Raw genomic sequence first — 22305 nt, 5'->3', positions numbered from 1 at the left:
TGCTTCGAGGCCTACGCTTTCCACAGAGTCGGGGATCAGAGGGTGAGCGGAGCCGTAGGCCTCGGGGGAGGCGAGGCCGGGGAGGGGGTCCGGAGGGGGAGAAGGGACAGTCGTGGCTGGTCACCTTTTCATTCTTTCATTCAATCATATTTATTGAGCGCTTACTGTGTGCAGAGCACTGTACTAAGTGCTTGGGTAGTACAAGTTGGCAACTTATAGAGACGGTCCCTACCCAACAACAGGCTCACAGTCTAGAAGGGGAAGATAGACAACAAAACATGTGGACGGGTGTCAAGTCATCACAATAAACAGAAATAAAGCTAGATGCACATCATTAACAAAATAAATAGAATAGTAAATATGTACAAGTAAAATAAATAGAGTAATAAATCTGTACAAATATATATATAGGTGCTGTGGGGAGGGGAAGGAGGTAGGGCAGGGGGGATGGGGAGGAGGAGAAGAAAAAGAGGGCTCAATCTGGGATGGCCTCCTGGAGGAGGTGAGCTCTCAGTAGGAGCTCACCTCCACTCTAAGATCCCCACTTCGTCAGGTGGGAGCAGGTGAGCGCCCTCACCTTCCCTTTCCCTTCTCATTTATATTTACTGAGCGCTTACTGTGTGTACAGCACTGTACTAAGCGCTTGGGAGATTACAATATAACAATAAAACAACAATAAACAGAAACACCTTTTCCCCACAACAAGCTCTCTTCTGCTCTTGTCACGTTCCACCTTATTGTCTACCCTCGATTTCAGATTGTGCCAGTGAGTGGGAGGAGTGAGAATCCTCCTCTCTCCTTCTTCATATCCGCTCTGGAGTCCCACCACTTTTTTAAGGTATTTGTTAATCAATCAGTCAAATTTACTGAGTGCTTACTATGAGCAGATATACTATACTACACTAAGGGCTTGGAAAAGTACAGTAGGTTCCAGACACTGTTCTAAGTGTTGGGATACATACAAACTGAAGACTGGCACGGTCCCTGTCCCACATGGGACTCACAGCCTTCATTCCCATTTTACAGATGAGGGAACTGAGGCGCAGAGAAGTGAAGTGACTAGCCCAAGGTCACATAGTGGAGCCAAGATTCATTCATTCATTCATTCATTCATTCATTCGTATTTATTGAGCGCTTACTGTGTGCGGAGCACTGTACTTGGGAAGTACAAGTTGGCAACATATAGAGACGATCCCTACCCAACAGTGGGCTCACAGTCTAGAAGGGGGAGACAGAGAACAAAACAGAACATATTAACAAAATAAAATAAATAGAACATGTACAAGTAAAATAAATAAATAGAGTAAGATAAATAAATAAATAAGATCAGAACCCAAGTCCTTCTAACTTCCTGGCCCGTGCTCTATCTACTAGGCCACGCTGCTTCTCTGGAACGTCGCTCGTGCTCTTCCCACCACTTCATTCATTCAATCATATTTATTAAGCGTTTACTGTGTGCAGAACGCTGTACTTCATGAGAAAGGAGTGGAGTGGCTGGTCAGAGGTGCTGGGAGACCATAAGGGGAAAGAATCCGTCCAAACCCGTAAGTTTCTGGACAAAAATCCCAGCAGAGAGATTCCACAGTCTCAGCCCTTAGGGCACAGAGAGATTTCCCTAAGGAAGTCTCTGGAGGCAATGTTTTTTGTTTTGTTTAGTTTTTATAAATAGTATTTGTTAAGCACATACTATGTGCCAGACACTGTTCTTTGCCTGGGGTAGATTCAAAGTAATCAGGTTGGACACAGTCCATGTCCCCAATGGGGTGGAGAGTCTTAACTCCCATTTTTCAGGTGAGGCAACTGAGGTATAGAGAAGTTAAGTACTTGCCCAAGGACAAACGGCAGACAAGTGGCAGAGGCAAATTAGAACCCAGGTCTTAGCTAGGTGTAATCCCCAGCCGGATTAGAAACCAGCAGCAATGTTCCAGTGGCTGCTTCTTTGTCAATGGCTCCCCAGACAACAGTGGAACAGTAGCGGCCTAATAATAATAATAATGATGCCATTTATTAAGAGCTTACCATGTGCAAAGCACTGTTCTAAGCACTGGGGAGGTTACAAGGTGATCAGGTTGTCCCACGTGGGGCTCACAGTCTTCATCCCCATTTGACAGATGAGGTCACTGAGGCCCAGAGAAGTGAAGTGACTTGCCTGAAGTCACACAGCTGACAAGTGGTGGAGCTGGCATTTGAACCCATAAACTCTGACTCCAGAGCCCGGGCTCTTTCCACTGAGCCATGCTGCTTCTCTAGTGGATAAAGCATGGCCTGAGCGTCAGAAGGGCCTGGGTTCTAATCCTGCCTCCGCCATGTAGCTGCTTTGTGACTTTGGGCAAGTCACTTTGCTTCTCTGGGCCTCAGTTACCTCATCCGTAAACTAGGGGTTGAGACTGTGAGCCCCAAGTGAGACAGAGACTGTGTCCAACCCAATTTGCTTGTATCCACCCCATTGCTTAGTAGAGTGCCTGGCACAAAGTATGCGCTTGACAAATACCGCAATTATTAAATACCATTTAAAAAAAAAAAACCCGGGGGTCCTCTCAGACACAGTGGGTCTGTGTCTATTCAGTCATATGTACAGTCAATCAATCAATCAGTGGTATTTATTGAGTGCTAACTCTATGCAGAGCACTCTAGTAAGCGCTTGGGAGAGCACAATACAACAGAGTTTGTAGACATACTCCCTGCACTCAATGAGGTTACAGTTTGGAGGGGGAATTATTTATTCCACAATTATTTACACTGATCACGCTATTTGAAAATATTTTTCACATCCGTCTCAAGGGTTGGATGGTCAGTTCCCTGTGGGTAAAAAAGATGCCTCAGGCTTCTGTTCTCAAGCCCCTAGTATAATCTCTTGCACTAGGGTCAGAGGAACAACCACTGACCAAACACTGTTGTATTGTCCTCTCCTAATCGCTAATACAATAATAATAATAATAATAATAATGGCATTTATTAAGTGCTTACTATGTGCAAACCACTGTACTAAGAGCTGGGGAGGTTACAAGGTGATCAGGTTGTCCCACAGGGGGGCTCACAGTCTTAATCCCCATTTTACAGATGAGGTAACTGAGGCACGGAGAAATTAAATGACTTGCCCAAAGTCACACAGCTGACAATTGGCGGAGCTGGGATATGAACCCATGACCTCTGACTCCAAAGCCCATGCTCTTTCCACTGAGCAACACTGCTTCTCAATGCTTTAATAATAATACAATGCTTTAATAATAATAAATAATCATAGAACTTCTTAAGCACTTACTATGTGCTGAGCCCTGTTCTAAGCTCTGGGGTAGATACAAGTTAATCACACATAGTAAACACTCAATAGATACCACTGATCAATAATGTACTCTCTTAAGCACTTAGTACAGTGCACTGCGGATAATAAGTACTCAATAAATAGGATTGATTGTGATTTATTCCTGTTTTGTAGATGACACTCTGGACCCAGTGAGGCCAGAGTCAGAACTGATTATCTTGGGTTTCAACCAGCTGGCTAGCACAGTGCACAGCACAAAGTAAAGACTTTAGAAATACAATAATCATCATAAATATAAAAATAAGTTATTAAGCTGGCACACTATCAATCAATCAGCCACATTTATTGAGTCCTTACTGTGTACAGCACATTGTAAAAGCACTTAGGAGAATATAATAGAACAATATAATAGACATATTCCCTGCCCTCAATGAGCTTACAGTATAGAGGGAGATTACAGTCCAGAGGGCTACATTAGCCAAACCCACACTTTCAGAAGAGAACCACAAACTTCTTTCCATCTTAATTAGCATAATCATATTTTTAAGGCAAACTTCCTAAGCACTTACTATGTGCTGAGCCCTGTTCTAAGCTCTGGGGTAGATACAAGTTAATCACACATAGTAAGCACTCAATAGATACCACTGATCGATAATGTACTCTCTTAAGCACTTAGTACGGTGTACTGTGGATAATAAGTACTCAATAAATATGATTGATTGTGATTTATTCCTGTTTTGTAGATGATACTCTGGACCCAGTGAGGCCGGGGTCTGAACTGATTATCTTGGGTTTCAACCAGGTGGCTAGCACAGTGCTCAGCACAAAGTAAGGACTTTAGAAATACAATAATCATCATAAATATAAAAATAAGTTATTAAGCTGGCACACTATCAATCAATCAGCCATATTTATTGATCCCTTACTGTGTACAGAGCACTGTAAAAGCACTTAGGAGAATATAATAGAACAATATAATAGACATAGTACCTGCCTTCAGTGAGCTTACAGTATAGAGGGAGATTACAGTCCAGAGGGCTACATTAGCCAAACCCACACTTTCAGAAGAGAACCACAAACTTCTTTCCATCTTAATTAGCGTAAACATATTTTTAAGGCAATTAAGTTCAGTACAACATGACAGACAGTTAACCACCTGAAGTAGATTGGCAGAAATTTTCATTTGTATCTCCTCACGCTTGGGCGGTGGTAAACTCTAATGCACAGAGACCATATCTGACCTGATTACATTTTATATATCCATTCAATCGTATTTATTGAGCTCTGGGTGCAGAGCACTGTACTAAGCGCTTGGAAAGTATAATTCAGCAATAAAGAGAGACACATTCCAGGCCAGAAGGAGGACATGGGCCAGGGGTCGACGGCAGGGCAGGTGACAACGAGGCCCAGTAAGGAGGTTAACGGCGGCAGAGGAGCGGAGTGTGCGGGCTGGGCTGGAGAAGGAGAGAAGGGAGGTGAGGTAGGAGGGGGCAAAGTGATGGACAGCCTTGAAGCCAAGAGTGAGGAGCTTTTGCTTCATGCAAAGATTGATAGGCAACCACTGGAGATTTTTTTTAGGGGGTGGGGGGGGGGCGACATGCCCAGCACAATGCTTGTCACAGGGTAAGAGCTTAATGAATACCTCAATACTGGTAATTGTTATCACTGTATGGAAATGATCCATTTATAAGTGTCACAAGATGAAACAGTCTACAAATAAGCTCACTTCTATCTGTAGGGTTTCTTGTTCTGTTGTCTTGTCCTCTACCCAGCATTTGGTACAGTGCTCTGCACATAGTAAGTGCTCAGTAAATGCCATTTGTTAATTGATTGACTGTTTTGGCCATGTAATAATTTACAAAAGAATCCCTCGTCTAAACTGAGAGAAGCTGCATAGGCTACTGGAAAAAGCACGAGTCTGGAAGTCAGAGGACCTGGGTTCTAATCCTGGCTCTGCCACTTGGCTGCTGCGTGATCTTGAACAAGTCATTTCGCCTCCTCTGTGCCTCAGTTACCTCATCTGTAAAATGGGGATTAAGACTGCGAGCCCTATGTGGGATAGGTATTGCGACTAACCTGATTATCTTATATGTACCCCAGGGATTAATACAGTGCCCGGCATATAGTAAGCACTTAAATACAATAAAAAACGCTATTATGAGCCCAGAGCCAGAAGTTGCCTGGTTCTTACAAAGCTGGCAGAATTAGCGCTACAATTTCCAGGCTCAGTGAGAGGAACGTAGGCGGCTTTTCTTTTTCTCCCAGCATTCCTCACTGATTCTGAGGGGAAGTGACCTCCATTAGCCAAACTTTAATGAAATTGGTTGGAAAAGATTCCCTCCACCCCCTCACCAGCTCAAAGACTGGAGATCCAATTTAGGTTCCAGTCAATCAGAGCTAAAAATGCCTGCGAAAGCACAGCAAAGAGGGACAAGGAACTGAATTTTAGTTATGCTCTGGCCATTTACAAGAAACAACACCCTTTATTTTAAACACCCATAGAAGCCCGATAAGCTAGTGAGTGATGTGTCTGTCTTAGAGTGAGAGTGGATGATTCAGAAGTCCCATTTATGAGCACACACATATCTTCATGTAATAAAATCTAAGAGAGTCCTCAACGTAATGTTTGACTATGTATCAAACCTGATCCTCTGAGATTCTTCAGGGAATCAATCAATCAATGGAATTTATTGGGTACTTACTGTGTGCTTAGCATCACACTAAGCACTAAGATAAAGGACATGGAAATGATTGTTTCATTTTGACATTCTCAGGACCCCAAAACCATAAAAATCCAGGGGTCTTAGCCCCAAACACGATGCTTTAATATGAGATTTAAATTCCCATAAGGCCCTCAGAAACACAGAGATAAATTCAGGAAAGTAAAAGAGCTTGTTGTCAGCAGTCAGTTACCTTTTCTAATTTCTCTTCGTAGTTCATTTTGGTTTTTGTGTGGGTGGTTCATGAGAACACAAAGGTTATTTACTAAATGTTTGCTGAGACTAGAAAAGTTTGTCCCCCACAAACCTAATTTCAGTTTGCATTTTAAATTCATGTCACCGGTAAGCATGTTGTCTCTCCTCACAGCTTTGCGGTGATTGACAGCAACAGTGGGAAGAAAATGGTTCTGAGACAGTTAACATTTCAGTGCAAAATCTGAACTTCAATGAATATGTTCCCTACAATCCCATTTCTCACTTCCACGATGAATTGCCGAGAGAGACACCTGTTAAAACACTTCCCATTCCTAGGCTGCATTCCTAGTGGGTGAATCACAATACCTAATTATCCAGAACAAATCTCCTTCGACTTTGTTCCTACCTCTATTGCTGCAAGTGATCCCGGATATTATTTTGAAACTATTGTACAAGAGATGAAGGAGGAGGAGAAGGAGGAGGAGAAGAAGAAAAAGGAGGAGGAGGAAAAGGAGGAGAATGAGGAGGAAGAGGAGGAGGAGAAGGAAAAGGAGGAGGAGGAGGAGGGGAAGGAGGAGGAGAAGAAGGAGGAGGAGAAGAAGGAGGAGAAGGAGAAGAAGAAGAAGAAGAAGAAGAAGAAGAAGAAGAAGAAGAAGAAGAAGAAGAAGAAGAAGAAGAAGAAGAAGAGGAAGAGGAAGAAGAAGAAGAAGAAGAGGAGGAGGAGGAGAAGGAGGAGGGGAGAAGGAAAAGGAGGAGGACAAGGGGAACAAGGAGAAGGAGAAGGATAAGAAGAAGAAGAAGGAGGAGGAGGAGAAGGAGAAAAGAAGAGGAGGAAGAAGAAGAAGAAGAGGAAGAGGAGGAGGAGAAGAAGGAGAAGGAGAAAGAGAACAAGAAGAAGAAGAACAAAGAAGAAGGAGGAGGAGAAGGAGGAGGAGAAGGAAGAGAAGAAGAGGAAGAGAAGGAGAAGAAGAAGAGGAAGAAGAAGAGGAGGAGAGGAGGAGGAGAAGAAGGAGAAGGAGAAAGAGAACAAGAAGAAGCAGAAGAAGAATGAAGAAGAAGGAGGAGGAGAAGGAGAAGATGAGGAGAAGGAGGAGGAGAAGGAAGAGAAGAAGAGGAAGAGAAGGAGAAGAAGAAGGGGAAGAAGAAGAGGAGGAGGAGGAGGAGAAGAAGGAGAAGAAGAGGAGAAGGAGGAGAGGAGAAGGAGGAGAGGAAAAGGAGGAGGAGAAGGAAAAGAAGAAGAAGAATAGAAGGAGAAGAAGAAGAGGAAGAGGAGGGGGAGGAGGAGAGGAGGAGGAGGGGAAGGGGGAGAGGAGGAGGAGGGGATGGGGAGAGGAGGAGGAGGGGAAGGGAGAGAGGAGAAGGAGGGGAAGGGGGAGAGGAGGAGGAGGGGAAGGGGGAGAGGAAGAAGAAGAGGAAGAGAAAGAGAAAGAGGAGGAGGAGGAGGAGGAAAAGGAGAAGGAGGAGAAGGAGAAGGAGAAGGAGAAGAAGAAGAAGAAGAAGAAGAAGAAGAAGAAGAAGAAGAAGAAGAAGAAGAGGAAGAGGAAGAGGAAGAGGAAGAAGAAGAGGAAGAAGAAGAGGAAGAAGGAGAAGAAGAAGAAGAAGAAGAAGAAGAAGAAGAAGAAGAAGAAGAAGAAGAAGAAGAAGAAGAAGAAGAAGAAGAAGAAAGATGAGGAGGAGGGGGAGGAGGAGGAGGAGGAGGAAGAGTAGGAGGAGAGAAGGAGGAAAAAGACGAAGAAGAGGAGGAGGAGGAGAAGGAAGAAGAGGAGAAGAAGAAGGGTTTGTTTCTATGGAGAGGAGAAGGAAGCCAGAAGATTGATGGGTGGCGGGATGAATAAAAACAGGGCTGAGGAGGTGGCCGAGCTGTCTCTCCCTGCCTCCCAGTCAAGTTGGGGAAGCAGTGTTGCCTAGTGGAAGGAGCCTGGGCCTGGGAGCAAGAGAATCTGGATTCTAACCTCAGCTCTGCCACTTGTCTACTGCGTGACTTTGGGTAAGTCATTTCACTTCCTTGGGCCTCAGTTTCCTCATCTGCAAAATGGGGCTTCCATACCTGTTCTCCCTCCTACTTAGACTGTGAGTCTCACGTGGGATCTGAATATTTTGTATCTCCCCCTCCACTCAGTAGAGAGCTTGGCACATAGTAAGTGCTTAACAAATACCATAATTAGAATGATTAAGAATCTTGCAAGAACGAAGATTTGTCACTGAGGTTTGCAGTCCAGCAAATAGGAACAGGTTGAAATTGTCTCCCATCCTGAATCTAATTCAAAAGGAAGAAAAAATGGAAAAGCAGCAGTACCCAGTGGAAATTGCTTCCTATGGTTTCTCTCCTATGACTGACTTTAAAAAAAAAAGGTATTTGGCCTAGTGGATACAGCATGGGCCTGGGAGTAAGAAGGACCTGAGTTCTAATCCTGGCTCCGCCACTTGTCTGCTGTGTGGCCTTGGGCGAGTCGCTTCACTTCTCTGGGCCTCAGTTGCCTCATCTGTAAAATGGGGATTGAGAATGTGAGCCCCATGTGGAACATGGATGGAATCCAACCTTGTATCTAACCCAGCACTTAGTACAGTGCCTGGCACATAGTAAGCGCTGAACGAATACCATATAAACAAACAAACACACAGAGAAAAACCTGTGCCGGTGAACCGTGAAGGACAGTAGGGAGAATCCAACCTTGTATCTAACCCAGTACTTAGTACAGTGCCTGGCACATAGTAAGCGCTGAACGAATACCATATAAACAAACACACAGAGAAAAACCTGTGCCGGTGAACCGTGAAGGACAGTAGGGAGAATCCAACCTTGTATCTAACCCAGCACTTAGTACAGTGCTTGGCACATAGTAAGCGCTGTACGAATACCATATATAAAAACAAACACACAGAGAAAAACTTGTGCCAGTGAACCGTGAAGGACAGTAGGGAGAATCCAACCTTTTATCTAACCCAGCACTTAGTACAGTGCCTGGCACATAGTAAGCGCTGAACGAATACCATATAAACAAACACACAGAGAAAAACTTGTGCCAGTGAACCGCGAAGGACAGTAGGGAGATCACTGACTCATGGTTCCCTATTTGCCTTGGGGATTTCAAAAGGGCTACACTGTTTAATCATCATCATCGATGGGATTTGTTGAGTGCTCACTGCGCGCAGAGCACTGTACTGAGCCCTTGGAAGAGTACAGTACAACAGCGTCGGTAGACACATCCCCTTCCCATATGTTTTACTTGTACATATCTATTCTATTTATTTTATTTCGTTAATATGTTTGATTTTGTTCTCTGTCTCCCCCTTCTAGACTGTGAGCCCACTATTGGGTAGGGACTGTCTCTATATGTTGCCAACTTGTACTTCCCAAGCGCTTAGTACAGTGCTCTGCACACAGTTAGTGCTCAATAAATACGATTGATTGATTGATTGATTGATAACAGTCTAGAGGACTTTAACCGGCAGAATAGAAGTTCCCCCAACAGATGAGTCTCACAGAGTTAAAAAAAAAACTGAATTTTCCTCCCTTTAAAGTGGCCCTGATTCTGCACATCAATCCATTGGGATTGGGCTGGAGTTATTTTTATCTGAGTCTAAGGATCCTCTCAGGATCTCACCTGGCGAGTTTCCAGTCCTCTACCAGGCTTGGCTATGGGAGGGACAGTCAAGCAGAGGCCTGTCCATTCCATTCCAATTTGTACTTCCCAAGCACTTAGTACAGTGCTCTGCACATAGTAAGCGCTCAATAAATACGATTGATGATGATTCCTAGCTTGGCCAGTGGCTAGCAAGTGGCTCTGCCCACTGTAAGCCGAAGCAGCGTGGCTTAGTAGCTACAGCACGGGCCCAGGAGTCAGATGGTCCTGGGTTCTAATCCCAGCTCTACCACTTATGTGCTGTGTTGTTGCCAGCTTGTACTTCCCAAGCGCTTAGTACAGTGCTCTGCACACAGTAAGTGCTCAATAAATACGATTGATTGATTCTCTATACGTCAGTTTCCTCATCTGTAAAACGGGGGTTTAATACTTGTTTTGTTGTCTGTCTCCCCCTTCTAGACTGTGAGCCTGTTGTTGGGTAGGGACCGTCTCGGTATGTCACCGATTTGTACTTCCCAAGCGCTTAGTACAGTGCTCTGCACACAGTAAGTGCTCAATAAATACGATTGAATGAATGAATGAGAGAAGCAGCGTAGCTCAGTGGAAAGAGCACGGGCTTTGGAGTCAGAAGTCATGGGTCCAAATCCCGGCTCCACCAAAGCTGTGTGACTTCGGGCAAGTCACTTCACTTCTCTGGGCCTCAGTTACCTCATCTGTAAAATGGGGATTAAGACTGTGAGCCCCCCGTGGGACAACCTGATCAACTTATAACCTCCCCAGCACTTAGAACACTGTTTTACACACAGTAAGCGCTTAATAAATGCCATCATTATTACTATTATGAATGTTCTCCCCTCTACTCAGACTATGAGCCCTGTGGTAGATGGGGACTGTATCCAACCCCACTGGATACACCGTAGGCGCTTAACAAATACCACAGTGATTATCCACTGAGATCTGTTCCCAAAACTTTGGAGGAAGATGAAATTTCTTTATGTGCTCAATGTTTTTACATTAAGCCCTACTCAACTACTGGTTAACCTTGTGAACCAATGGGTAATTCAGAGCCAAACATCACAATATTACCTAAATGAGGAGTTGTGGCGTAATTATGAAGCTTTGAAAGGGGCTAGCAAAGTTTGTAGCTTTTCAACTTTGGTGAAAACTTGGTAATAATAATAATAATAATAATTGTGGTATTCGTTGAGTGCTTACTATGTGCCAAACACCGTACTAAGCGCTGGAGTAGACACATATAATCAGGTTCCATAATGGGCACGGTGCCTGATACATACTAAGCACTTTACAAATACCACAATTATTTTTATTATTATCCTGTGGAACAAGAGTCTCCTCCTGTAAGGGGGAGAGTCTTAAAGACTAGCCGGAGCTGAAACATCTGTCCTTCCAGACTCACAAGTGAGGTCATATCACAGATAGGGTGATGATCACTACGCTCTGATAAGTTATTACCGAAGAAAAAGGCGAATGCCAAAAACCTGAGACAAAATTACAGTTGCTGCTGTTCCTATAAAGAATGGCATTATTAGCTGTGGGGAAAACAGACTGTTGCTGAAAATGCTGATGGCACCCGGGGCATTCAAACAAATGGCGGAGGCAGGGAATGTGGAAATTATGTTTTAATAATAAATGCGATTGGATTTTCCACAGCAAAGGAGTGTACTATTGTTTGGAACAAATACGATCTCTTGGGACCTCTAAAATTAATTCTCTGATATTTAGAAATTGTCAGTAGTATACATTCTAATTATATTCACATCCGTTCTTTAATGGCCACATCCCAAATTTTTTGTTAATTCACTGGGTACCCCAGAAGGAGTATCTCGCTGGATTTAACTCAAATGGACCTTCTGCAACAAGGCGCAGAAATGAACCCAGCGAATTTTGGAGGGGGTGGAAAACCGATGGAAGGGATCGGGTGTTCAAAATGGATAATTTCTATTTTATCAGGGTAACGTAAACCCAAAGGGTCTGAAGACACCCGTGACTCTACAGCTTTATTATCACTACCACGATTTCTAGGGCAAGATAAAAATACCACGGAAAACGAATAATTTATCACTGTGGTGCTATGTGTCAGTATTGAAGTCTTAGGAGACTTCTTAGCATTTTTATTTTAAACTTCCTCTTCCCAGCTTCCCGGTGACAACTGAACATTCCTGCTGCATTTGGTCCTAATGAAAGAGACAGATCCTCGGGACGCTCTTGTCGAGAGGCTCTCTAAAGGCTTGTCTTGCTAGAGTAGAGTTTGAACTCTTTCTTCTGCTCCGTCAAATTATTTTTCAGAAATCTCCAAAGTCATTATCTGGGCTCTGATCACTTATATCGAACTAACTACTCTCCTCTTCTTGACACAGTTCCCCTTACTTGCCTTTGGGAGATTTTTTTCCTCCAAGTTTGGCTTTAAACAGCAGCTGAGATCAATTCTTTATTGACGACTGGGTAGTTTATATGATAATAATATTATTTGTTCAGTGCATACTATGTGCTGTTTGTTTATGATATCTGTTTCAAGCACTTACTATGCGCCAAGCACTGTATCAAGTGCGGGGATAGACGAAAGGAAATCAGATTGGATGCAGGACCTATCCCACATGGGATTTGTGGTCTAAATAGGAGGTAGGACAGGTAATGAATTCCCAGTTTACAGATGAGGAAACTGAGGCAAAGAGAAATGAAGTGATTTGCCAAGGGTCACACAGCAGGTAAATGGTAGAGATGGGGTAAGTACCCACATATAGAGAAGCAGCGTGGCTCAGTGGAAAGAGCACGGGCTTTGGAGTCAGAGGTCGTGGGTTCAAATCCTGGCTCCGCCAATTGTCAGCTGTGTGACTTTGGGCAAGTCACTTCACTTCTCTGTGCCTCAGTTACCTCATCTGTAAAATGGGGATTAAGACTGTGAGCCCCCCGTGGGACAACCTGATCACCTTGCAACCTCCCCAGTGCTTAGAACAGTGCTTTTCACATAGTAAGCGCTTAATAAATATCATCATTATTATTACATCCTCCAAGTTTACCCAAGTTTTGAGGATTCCTTTAATCAGACCCTCATTTCTGGCTCCTAGCGAAACTCCTAATTTTCATCTTATTTTGAAATTTCCTTCCATTCCAGATTCTTGACTTGTGCCATGGCCCAAGTTCGAATTTTTCTTCCGTTTCTTGATAGGCTGGGTCATCCCATTTGAGTTTATATTGGCCAATTTGCTGAAAATGTTTCATCCATCCATCAGTGGTTTTCATCATGTGCAGAACATTGTACTAAGCGTTTGGGAGAGTACAATCCAGAAAGCTTCAAGGAAGCTCACACATTAGGCACTCTGAATGAATCCGGTGTGCTTGAGGCGAATGGAGAGAGAAGGTATCAACCCGGTTGCAATGGTTGACAAGCGCTCAGTACAGTGCTGTGCATTCAATAAATACTCAATAAATACCATTGATTGATTGATTGACAGAGAAGCAGCACGGCATAGTTGATAGAGCTCAAGCCTGGGAGGTCATGGGGTCTTATCCCAGCTCTTCCACTTGTCTGCTGTGTGACCTTAGGCAGGTCACTTCACTTCTCTGCCTCAGTTACCTCATCTGAAAAATGGGGATCAAGACGGTAAGCCCCACATGGGAAAGGCAGTGTGGCTCAGTGGAAAGAGCCCGGGTTTTGGAGTCAGAGGTCGTGGGTTCAAATCCTGGCTCTGCCAATTGTCAGCTGTGTGACTTTGGGCAAGTCACTTAACTTCTCTGTGCCTCAGTTACCTCATCTGTAAAATGGGGATTAAGACTGTGAGCCCCCTGTGGGACAACTTGATCACCTTGTAACCTCCCCAGTGCTTAGAACAGTGCTTTGCACATAGTAAACACTTAATAAATGCTATTTTATTATTATTATTATTATTATTGTTATTGTTATCATAGGGACTTTGTCCAACCTGATTGGCATGTATCCATCCCAGTACTTAGTACAGTGTCTGGCAAATAGTGAGCACTTAACAAATACCGGTGGTGGTAGTAGTAGTAGTAGTAGTAGTAGTAGTAGTAGTAGTAGTAGTAGTAGTAGTAGCCTCTGCTATGTATATCAGAGCCCAGACTTGGGAGTCAGAGGTCGTGGGTTCTAATCTCAGTTCCACCACTTGGCAGCTGTGTGACTTGGGGCAAGTCACTTAACTTCTCTGTGCCTCAGTGACCTCATCTGTAAAATGGGGATTAAGACTGTGAGCCCCCCATGGGACAACCTGATAACCTTGTATCTATCCCAGTGCTTAGAACAGTGCTTGGCACATAGTAAGCACTAAACAAATACCATCATTATTTTTATTATTATTATTATATACATATATGTTTGTGCTTTTGGCATCCTCAGGCTCTTGGCATCGGTCAGTCAGTCAATCATATTTTTTGAGCAATTACTGTGTGCAGAGCACTCTTGGGAGAGTCCAATATAACAGACTTATTCCCTGCCCACAGTGAGTTTACGGTCTAGAGGAAGAGACAGACATTAACAGAAATAAATAAAAGTCCAGATATGTACATAAATGCTGTGGGGCTAGGAAGGAGGATGAATAAAGGGAACAAGTCAAGGTGATGCAGAAGGGAGTGGGAGAAGAGGAAAGGAGGGCTTAGTCAGGGAAGGCCTCTTGGAGGATATGAGCCCCAGAGCATAGAACAGTGCTTGGCACATAGTACGCACTTAACAAATACCATCATTATTATTCAATAGCGGTTTGATGTGGGATAGAGACTGTGTCCATCTTGATGAATTTGTATCTACCCCCACGCTTAGAACAGTGGCTGACACATAGTAAGTGCTTAAGAAATACCATTAGAAAAATGCCAACATTTCTTATAGTGTTTTCTCCCCTTGAGATCCCATTGTGTGGCTATACAGTCTATGCTGTTGTCCTTGGTTCAACTCCTCACCACCTGCCTATCACCCCTCTCCATCTAAAATACCAAGATTTCATCATCAATCGTATTTATTGAGCACTTACTGGTGCAGAGCACTGTACTAAGCGCTTGGGAAGTACAAGTTGGCAACATATAGACAGTCCCTACCCAACAGTGCCCTGAACGGAAATAAAAACCCAACCCTGTTTTCTGTTGGCATTAAATGAGAGATATTTTGTTTATTAACCTAAGCTGCCTTTTTTTGTTTAGTAGGAGTCAAAAATCACACATCGATAATTGAATATTTACCTAGGAATATGTTTAACGAATTGAATTCATGATCTTTTATTTACGTTGCTACTCGGTCTTGTAGCTGTTTTTTATGGCCAATTTTTTAGTCATATTTCAGTCAATTTTCTTGGATCTTGGGAATGCAGAAGTAGTGTGGCCTGGGACTCAGAAGGACCTGGGTTCTAATCCCAGCTTCACCACTTGTCTGCTTTGTGACCTTGGGCAAGTCATTTCAATTCTCTGGGCCTCAGTTATCTGTAAAATGGGGATTAAGACTGTGAGCCTCATGTGGGACAGGGACTGTACTCAACCTGATTAAGTTGTATCTACCCTAGCACTTAGTGCAGTGCCTGGCATGCAGTCAAATGCTTAATAAATACCATTATTATTATTATTAATTATTATTCAATAAACAGCAACTGACCTCGGTGGATATGTGCTAGAGCCAGGGTTGTAACATGGTGGAGGCATGAATTCCAAGCGCTGAAGAAATCCTCCTTCCTGATTTTGACCTGGCAGATTAAAAAGAAGGCAAATAAGAATGATGGCATTTGTGAAGCGCTTACTATGTGCAAAGCACTGTTCTAAGCGCTGAGTTACTTGCATCATTGAGAACTCGAGTTGTTTGGCTTTAGGGGCCCAAGGAGGACCAATAAGTCCAACAGGAATTTCTCACTGCAAAATATGAGGGAGACAAACGACGCTACTTATTGAGCATTTTACTGTGTGCGGAGCCTTGTACTAAGCGCTTGGAAGAGTGTGATACAACAGGGTTGGCAGACACGTTCCCTGACCGCAATGACAAGGAGGCAAATGAAAAATCTGTGCCAAAGGCTGCAAATAACAGGCATGATAACACAGCTCTAAACTGCCTTTGGTTTCCACATACGGCAGTCAAGACTTTGAATCTTGCCTTCGCCTTTTCCATCGCACACAATCAGTCAATCAACGGGACTGATTTGAGCACTTACTGCGTGGAGGGCACTGTGCTAAGCTCTTTTTTGTTTGAAGGCATTTATTAAGTGCTTATTATGTGCAAAACACTGTTTTAAGCGCTGGCACTGTTCTGAGCTCTTTGGAGAGTACACTAGAGCTAGAAGACATAATCAATTAATCAATCAATCAATGGTTTATATTGAGAGCTTACTTTGTGCAGGGTGCTATGCTAAGTGTTTGGGAGAGTACATTAATGATAATAATAATTATGGTATTTGTTAAGCCAAACACTGCTCTAAGCGCTGGGGTAGATACAAGGTCGGCAGGTTGTCCCAGTGGGGCTCACAGTCCCCAGAAAGCAAACAATTAATCAATCAGTGGTATTTATTGATCGCTTACTGTGTGTAGGGCTCTATACTAAGCGCTTGGAAGAGTACACTAGAATTAGAATACATAATCAGTTAATCATCCAATTTACGGTATTTATTGAGTGCTTACTGTGTGTAGGGCTCTATACTAAGCGCTTGGGAGAGTACACTAGAATTAGAATGCATAATCAGTTAATCATCCAATCTACGGTATTTATTGAGTGCTTACTGTGTGCAGGGAACTGTACTAAGCACTTCAGAAAGTACAATAGAGTTAGAAGACACAATCCATTAATCAATCAATCGAGGCTATTTATTCAGCATTTACTCTGGACAGAGCACTATACTAAGCTCCTGAGAGAGTCCAAAACAGTGACTTTCACCATCACTAGTGCCTTCCAGTACTCTAGACTGTAAGCTCGTTGTGGGCGGTGAATGTGTCTGTTTATTGTTGTTCTGTACCCTCCCAAGTCCTTAGTACAGTGCTCTGCACACAGTAAGCGCTCAATAAATAAGATTGAATGAATGAATTAAGGGAGAGCTGTATAGACATACATACTGAAAAACAACGGCCTGATCTTGCAATGATTTTACTCTATTTTTGCAACTAGAAATTTGGGATCAGTAACACATTTCTAATATCAATCAATCAATCACTTGTATTTAGTGAGTGCTTACCGTGTACAGGGCACTGTAATAAGTACTTGGGAGAGTACAATATAACAATAATGATATTTGTTAAGCGCTTACTATAATAATAATAATGATGGTATTTGTTAAGCGCTTATTACGTGCCAAGCACTGTACTATGTGTCAAGCACTGCTCTAAGTGCTGGAGTAGATTCATTCATTCATTCAATCATATTTATTGAGTGCTTACTGTGTGCAGAGCACTGTACTAAGCACTTTGAAAGTACAATTCGGCAACAAAGAGAGACAATCTCTACCCAACAACGGGCTCACAGTCTAGAACATAAATTAATTGGGTTGGAAACAGTCCCTGTCCCACATGGGGCTCATAGTCTTTATCCCCATTTTGCAAATGAGGTAACTGAGGCACAAGGAAGTGAAGCGACTTGCCCACGGTCATCTATCAGACAAGTGGAAGAAGCGGAATTAGAACTCAGGTCCTTCTGAGGCCCAGGACCAGGTTCAGCTCTAGCTATGAGGCCAACAATATAACAGACACATTCCCTGTCCACAGTGAGCTTACAATACTTTCTTATTCTCCATTTATCATGCTGATACGATCCGTTTGAAAAACTGCTACGCTTGAAGCACTTTGCTTTTTTTTTTATAAATAAAGGAAATTTGGGTTGGATTGAGTAACGCGGGTGAGGGGAAAAGAAAGGAACCACAGGGAAACAGTCTGAAAAAAGAACCAAGACAAGAACTCAGGGGTCTGGGAGACATGGACTAGGAGACGGAAATAGAAAATCGTAAAACCAACGTGACAGAGTAACTTTGTTCCCGGGGATTTTCCAGCCAGGAACTGGGACAGCTGATCCTGGTAATGACAGTTAATGCCAAAATTTCCATTTCTTTAGCTGTCTGTCATTCACTTTGTGGACAGGGAAAGTGTCTGTCAACTCTGTCGTATTGCACAAGTGCTTAGTACAGTGCTCTGCACACAGTAAGCGCTCAATACGTACGACTGATTGATTAATTTTGGTCATGGTCTCAGCCCACAAGGGGTTCATGATCCAAAAGGGAGAAAAGAGGGGGCAAACACCCCAGAAATGGAAACAAGAAAGGAAAAAAATAAGCTCTTTGTGGACAGGGAATGTGTCTACCAACTCTGTTGTACTGTACCCTCGCAAACGCTTAGTACAGTGCTCTGCGTGAAGTGGTCAATAAATTCCACCGATGACAGGGTGGCCCTCTGGCCTTGAGCTCATGGTTTCTGAATCTAAACTTTTTTTCGGGGGGTTAGGGTTGGAAATACTTGAATGGAAAGTTAATGTGTTCATCCTGGGGCCGCTTCACTATTAGAGAAACAGTGTGGCTAAGTGGAAACAGCACCGGTTTAGGAGTCAGAGGATGTGTGTTCTAATCCTTGCTCCACCATTATTTGTCTGCTGTGTGACCTTGGGCAAGTCACTTAATAATAATAACAATGGCATTTATTAAGCCCTTACTATGTCCAAAGCACTGTTCTAAGCACTGGGGAGGTTACAAGGTGATCAGGTTGTCCCATGTTGGGGGATTTACAGTCTTAATCCCCATTTTACAGATGAGGTAACTGAGGCACAGAGAAATTAAGTGACTTATTCAAAGTCACACAGCTGACAATTGGCGGAGCCGGGATTTGAACCCATGATCTCTGACCCCAAAGCCCGGGCTCTTTCTACTGAGCCACACTTTTTCTCTGCTACTTCACTTCTCTGTGCCTCAGTGAACTCATCTGTAAAATGGGGATTAATATTATGAGCCCCACTGGGGAAAACCTAATTACCTTGTACCTACCCCAGTGCTTAGAACAGTGCTTGGCACATAGTAAGCACTTAACAAATACTATTATTATTATTATTATTATTATTATTATTATTATTATTTCATCCCTCACTCGGCTCACAGCCAATGGATGCCCTTAATTTCTTTCACTCGGGGTCATGAAACCTGTTACTGAAATCGGTCTTTTTTTTTGGTTATATGTTCAGTGCTTACTATGTGCCAGACACTGTCCTAAGTGCTAAGCTAATCAGGTTGGGTGCAGTCATGTCCCACATTGGGCTCACAGGCTTAATCCCCATTTTACAGATGAGGGAACTGAGGCCCCAAGAAGATCTTGAGAAGCAGTATGGCCTAGTGGAGAGAGCACGGGCTTGGGAGTCAGATGGACCTGGGGTCTAATCCCAGTTCCGTCACTTGTCTTCGGTGTGATCAAAGGTAAGTCACTTCACTTCTCTGTGCCTCAGTTCCCTCATCTGTAAAATGGGACTGTGAGCTCCTTGCAGGCCAGGGACTGTGTCCAACATGATTTATTTGTATCCACCCTATAGTAATAATAATAATAATAATTACCATACTGGCTAAGCGTTTACTAGGTGCCAAGCACTGTTCTAAACTCTGGGGTAGATTCAAGTTAATTAGGTTGGGCACGGTCCCCGCATTGGGCTCACACTCTTATCCCCATTTTCCAGATGAGGTAACTGAGGCCCTGAGGAATGAAGTGAGCCCATTGTTGGGTAGGGATTGCCTCTGTTGCCAAATTGTACTTTCCAAGCACTTAGTACAGTGCTCTGCACACAGTAAGCGCTCAATAAATATGATTGAATGAATGACTTGCCCAGGGTCACCCAACAGACATGTGGATTAGAACCCAGGACCTTCTGACTCCCCAGCAAATGCTCTAACCACTAAGCCATGCTTTCCACCCTAGCTCTTGGCACACAATAAGCACTGAACAAGGCCACTATTATAATTATTATTATTACTCCTCACCACAGTCTTCTAGACTGTGAGCCCACTGTTGGGTAGGGACCGTCTCTATATGTTGAGAGCTTGTACTTCCCAAGTGAGCTCTGCACACAGTAAGCGCTCAATAAATACGATTGAAGGAATGAATGAATTATTATTATCACTCATTAAAACCAGCAAGGCATTCAGCCATCCGTGCCGTAACGTTATTAGCAAAGGAGCAGGCCCGGAAAACGGGGGTGTTGTCAGCGTTTCCCCAATGGCCACCTCTCTTCCGTGACTTGTGGTGACATTAGCGAAGGAGGCCCTTCCATTCTGGATCCTGGCTGCCTTAATATGGTTCACCGGGTCGCCAATTAAGAGAAACCCGAGGAAAAGGTCGAAAGAGTGTCGAGAGCTCAGGGAACGAACGGGGGGTCTGGCGTGTCCACGCCGGCTGATAAGGGCAATCTCAGGGAGGAGGCCGGGGGCCTCTCACACCGAGGCGGCCGTCACCTTTCGCTGCCACATTAGGAGAGCTAATTAGAACCGGTTGGTGTTGACTCCCTTCGCTTCTGCCAAATGGAGGGAGCGGGGAGGGGAGAAGCTAGTAGAGGACCCCCTGAAACAACCAGGAGGAGGCTAGTGGTCACTGTCAATCGATCGATCGATTGGTCAATCGTATTTATTGCAGAAACAGCATGGCGTAGTGTGGCAAGAGCCTGGGCCTGGGTTCCAGAAGGTCATAGGTTCTCCACACTTCATGCTGCTGCCCGGATTATCTTTGTCCAGAAACGCTCTGGGCATATTACTCCCCTCCTCAAAAATCTCCAGTGGCTACCAATCAATCTGTGCATCAGGCAGAAACTCCTCACCCTGGGCTTCAAGGCTGTCCATCACCTCGCCCCCTCCTACCTCACCTCCCTTCTCTCCTTCTACAGCCCAGTCCGCACCCTCCGCTCCTCCACCGCTGATCTCCTCCCCGTACCTCGTTCTTGCCTGTCCCACCATCGACCCCCGGCCCACGTCATCCCCTGGGCCTGGAATGCCCTCCCTCTGCCCATCCGCCAAGCTAGCTCTCTTCCTCCCTTCAAGGCCCTGCAGAGAGCTCACCTCCTCCAGGAGGCCTTCCCAGACTGAGCCCCTTCCTTCCTCTCCCCCTCGTCCCCCTCTCCATTCCCCCATCTTACCTCCTTCCCTTCCCCACAGCACCTGTATATATGTATATATGTTTGTACATATTTATTACTCTATTTATTTATTTATTTATTTTACTTGTACATATCTATTCTATTTATTTTATTTTGTTAGTATGTTTGGTTTTGTTCTCTGTCTCCCCCTTTTAGACTGTGAGCCCACTGTTGGGTAGGGACTGTCTCTATATGTTGCCAATTTGTACTTCCCAAGCGCTTAGTACAGTGCTCTGCACATAGTAAGCACTCAATAAATACGATTGATGATGATGATGATGATGATACAATAGAGGTGGTAGATATGATTCCAGCCAACAAGGAGCTTGCAGTCTACGGGCGGGTAGACAGATGTTAAAAGAAATGAGAGAGAGGGGAAATGGTAGAGTGTAAGAATATAGTAAGCACTTAATAAATGCCATTATTATTATTATTATTATTATTATCATTATTATTATTATTATTATTATTCACTTACTGTGTGGAGAGTGCTGTACCATGTGCTTGGAAACATACAATAGAAGCGGTAGATGTGATTCTGGCCCACAAGGAGCTTGCAGTCTAAGGTCGGGTAGACAGATGTTAAAAGAAATGAGAGAGAGGGGAAATGGTAGAGTGTAAGAATATAGTAAGTGCTTAATAAATGACATTATTATTATTATTATTATTATTATTATTATTATTATTATTATTATTATCATTATTGAGCGCTTACTGTGTGGAGACTGCTGTACTATGTGCTTGGAAACATACAATAGAGGCAGTAGATGTGATTCCAGCCCACAAGGAGCTTGCAGTCTAAGGGCAGGTAGACAGACGTTAAAAGAAATGAGAGAGAGGGGAAATGGTAGAGTGTAAGAATATAGTAAGCGCTTAATAAATGCCATTATTATTATTATTATTATTATTATTATTATCATCATTATTAAGCACTTACTGTTTGGAGAGGGCTGTACCATGTGCTTGGAAATATACAATAGAGGCGGTAGATGTGATTCCAGCCCACAAGGAGCTTGCAGTCTAAGGGCAGGTAGACAGACGTTAAAAGAAATGAGAGAGAGGGGAAATGGTAGAGTGTAAGAATATAGTAAGCGCTTAATAAATGACATTATTATTATTATTATTATTATTATTATTATTATTATTATTATTATTATGTGCTTACTGTGTGGAGAGTGCTGTACCATGTGCTTGGAAGCATAGAGGTGGTAGATGTGATTCCAGCCCACAAGGAGCTTGCAGTCTAAGGGCAGGTAGACAGACATTAAAAGAAATGAGAGAGAGGGGAAATGGTAGTGTGTAAGAATATGTACATAAATCCTGTGAGTCTGGAGGAGATTATCAAAGTGCTTAAGGGATGCACAATAAAGCACACAGGCAACAAGGAAGGCCTCTTGGAGATGTGATTTTTCCAGGCTGATTACGAGAAACTGATCACCAGGAGGATGTGTCCCCACTCCCCAA

The 22305-nt window shown here is 43.5% G+C and overlaps 1 protein-coding gene across 1 annotated transcript in view; it reads right to left on the bottom strand.

Annotated features, from left to right (window-relative positions):
- Positions 1 to 22305, bottom strand: part of ACOXL (acyl-CoA oxidase like) — a 271420-nt gene that overhangs the window by 38078 nt on the left and 211037 nt on the right. The window contains exon 15 of the mRNA XM_038765552.1: positions 15373 to 15460. Coding sequence (XP_038621480.1) covers positions 15373 to 15460 — 88 coding nt within the window. The remainder of the gene's footprint in view (positions 1 to 15372; positions 15461 to 22305) is intronic.

The sequence above is a fragment of the Tachyglossus aculeatus genome, chromosome 23 (assembly GCF_015852505.1).
Source record: "Tachyglossus aculeatus isolate mTacAcu1 chromosome 23, mTacAcu1.pri, whole genome shotgun sequence".
Taxonomy (NCBI): domain Eukaryota; kingdom Metazoa; phylum Chordata; class Mammalia; order Monotremata; family Tachyglossidae; genus Tachyglossus; species Tachyglossus aculeatus.
Note: the sequence above shows the minus strand (reverse complement) of the source record. Positions and strands in the feature narration are given on the sequence as shown.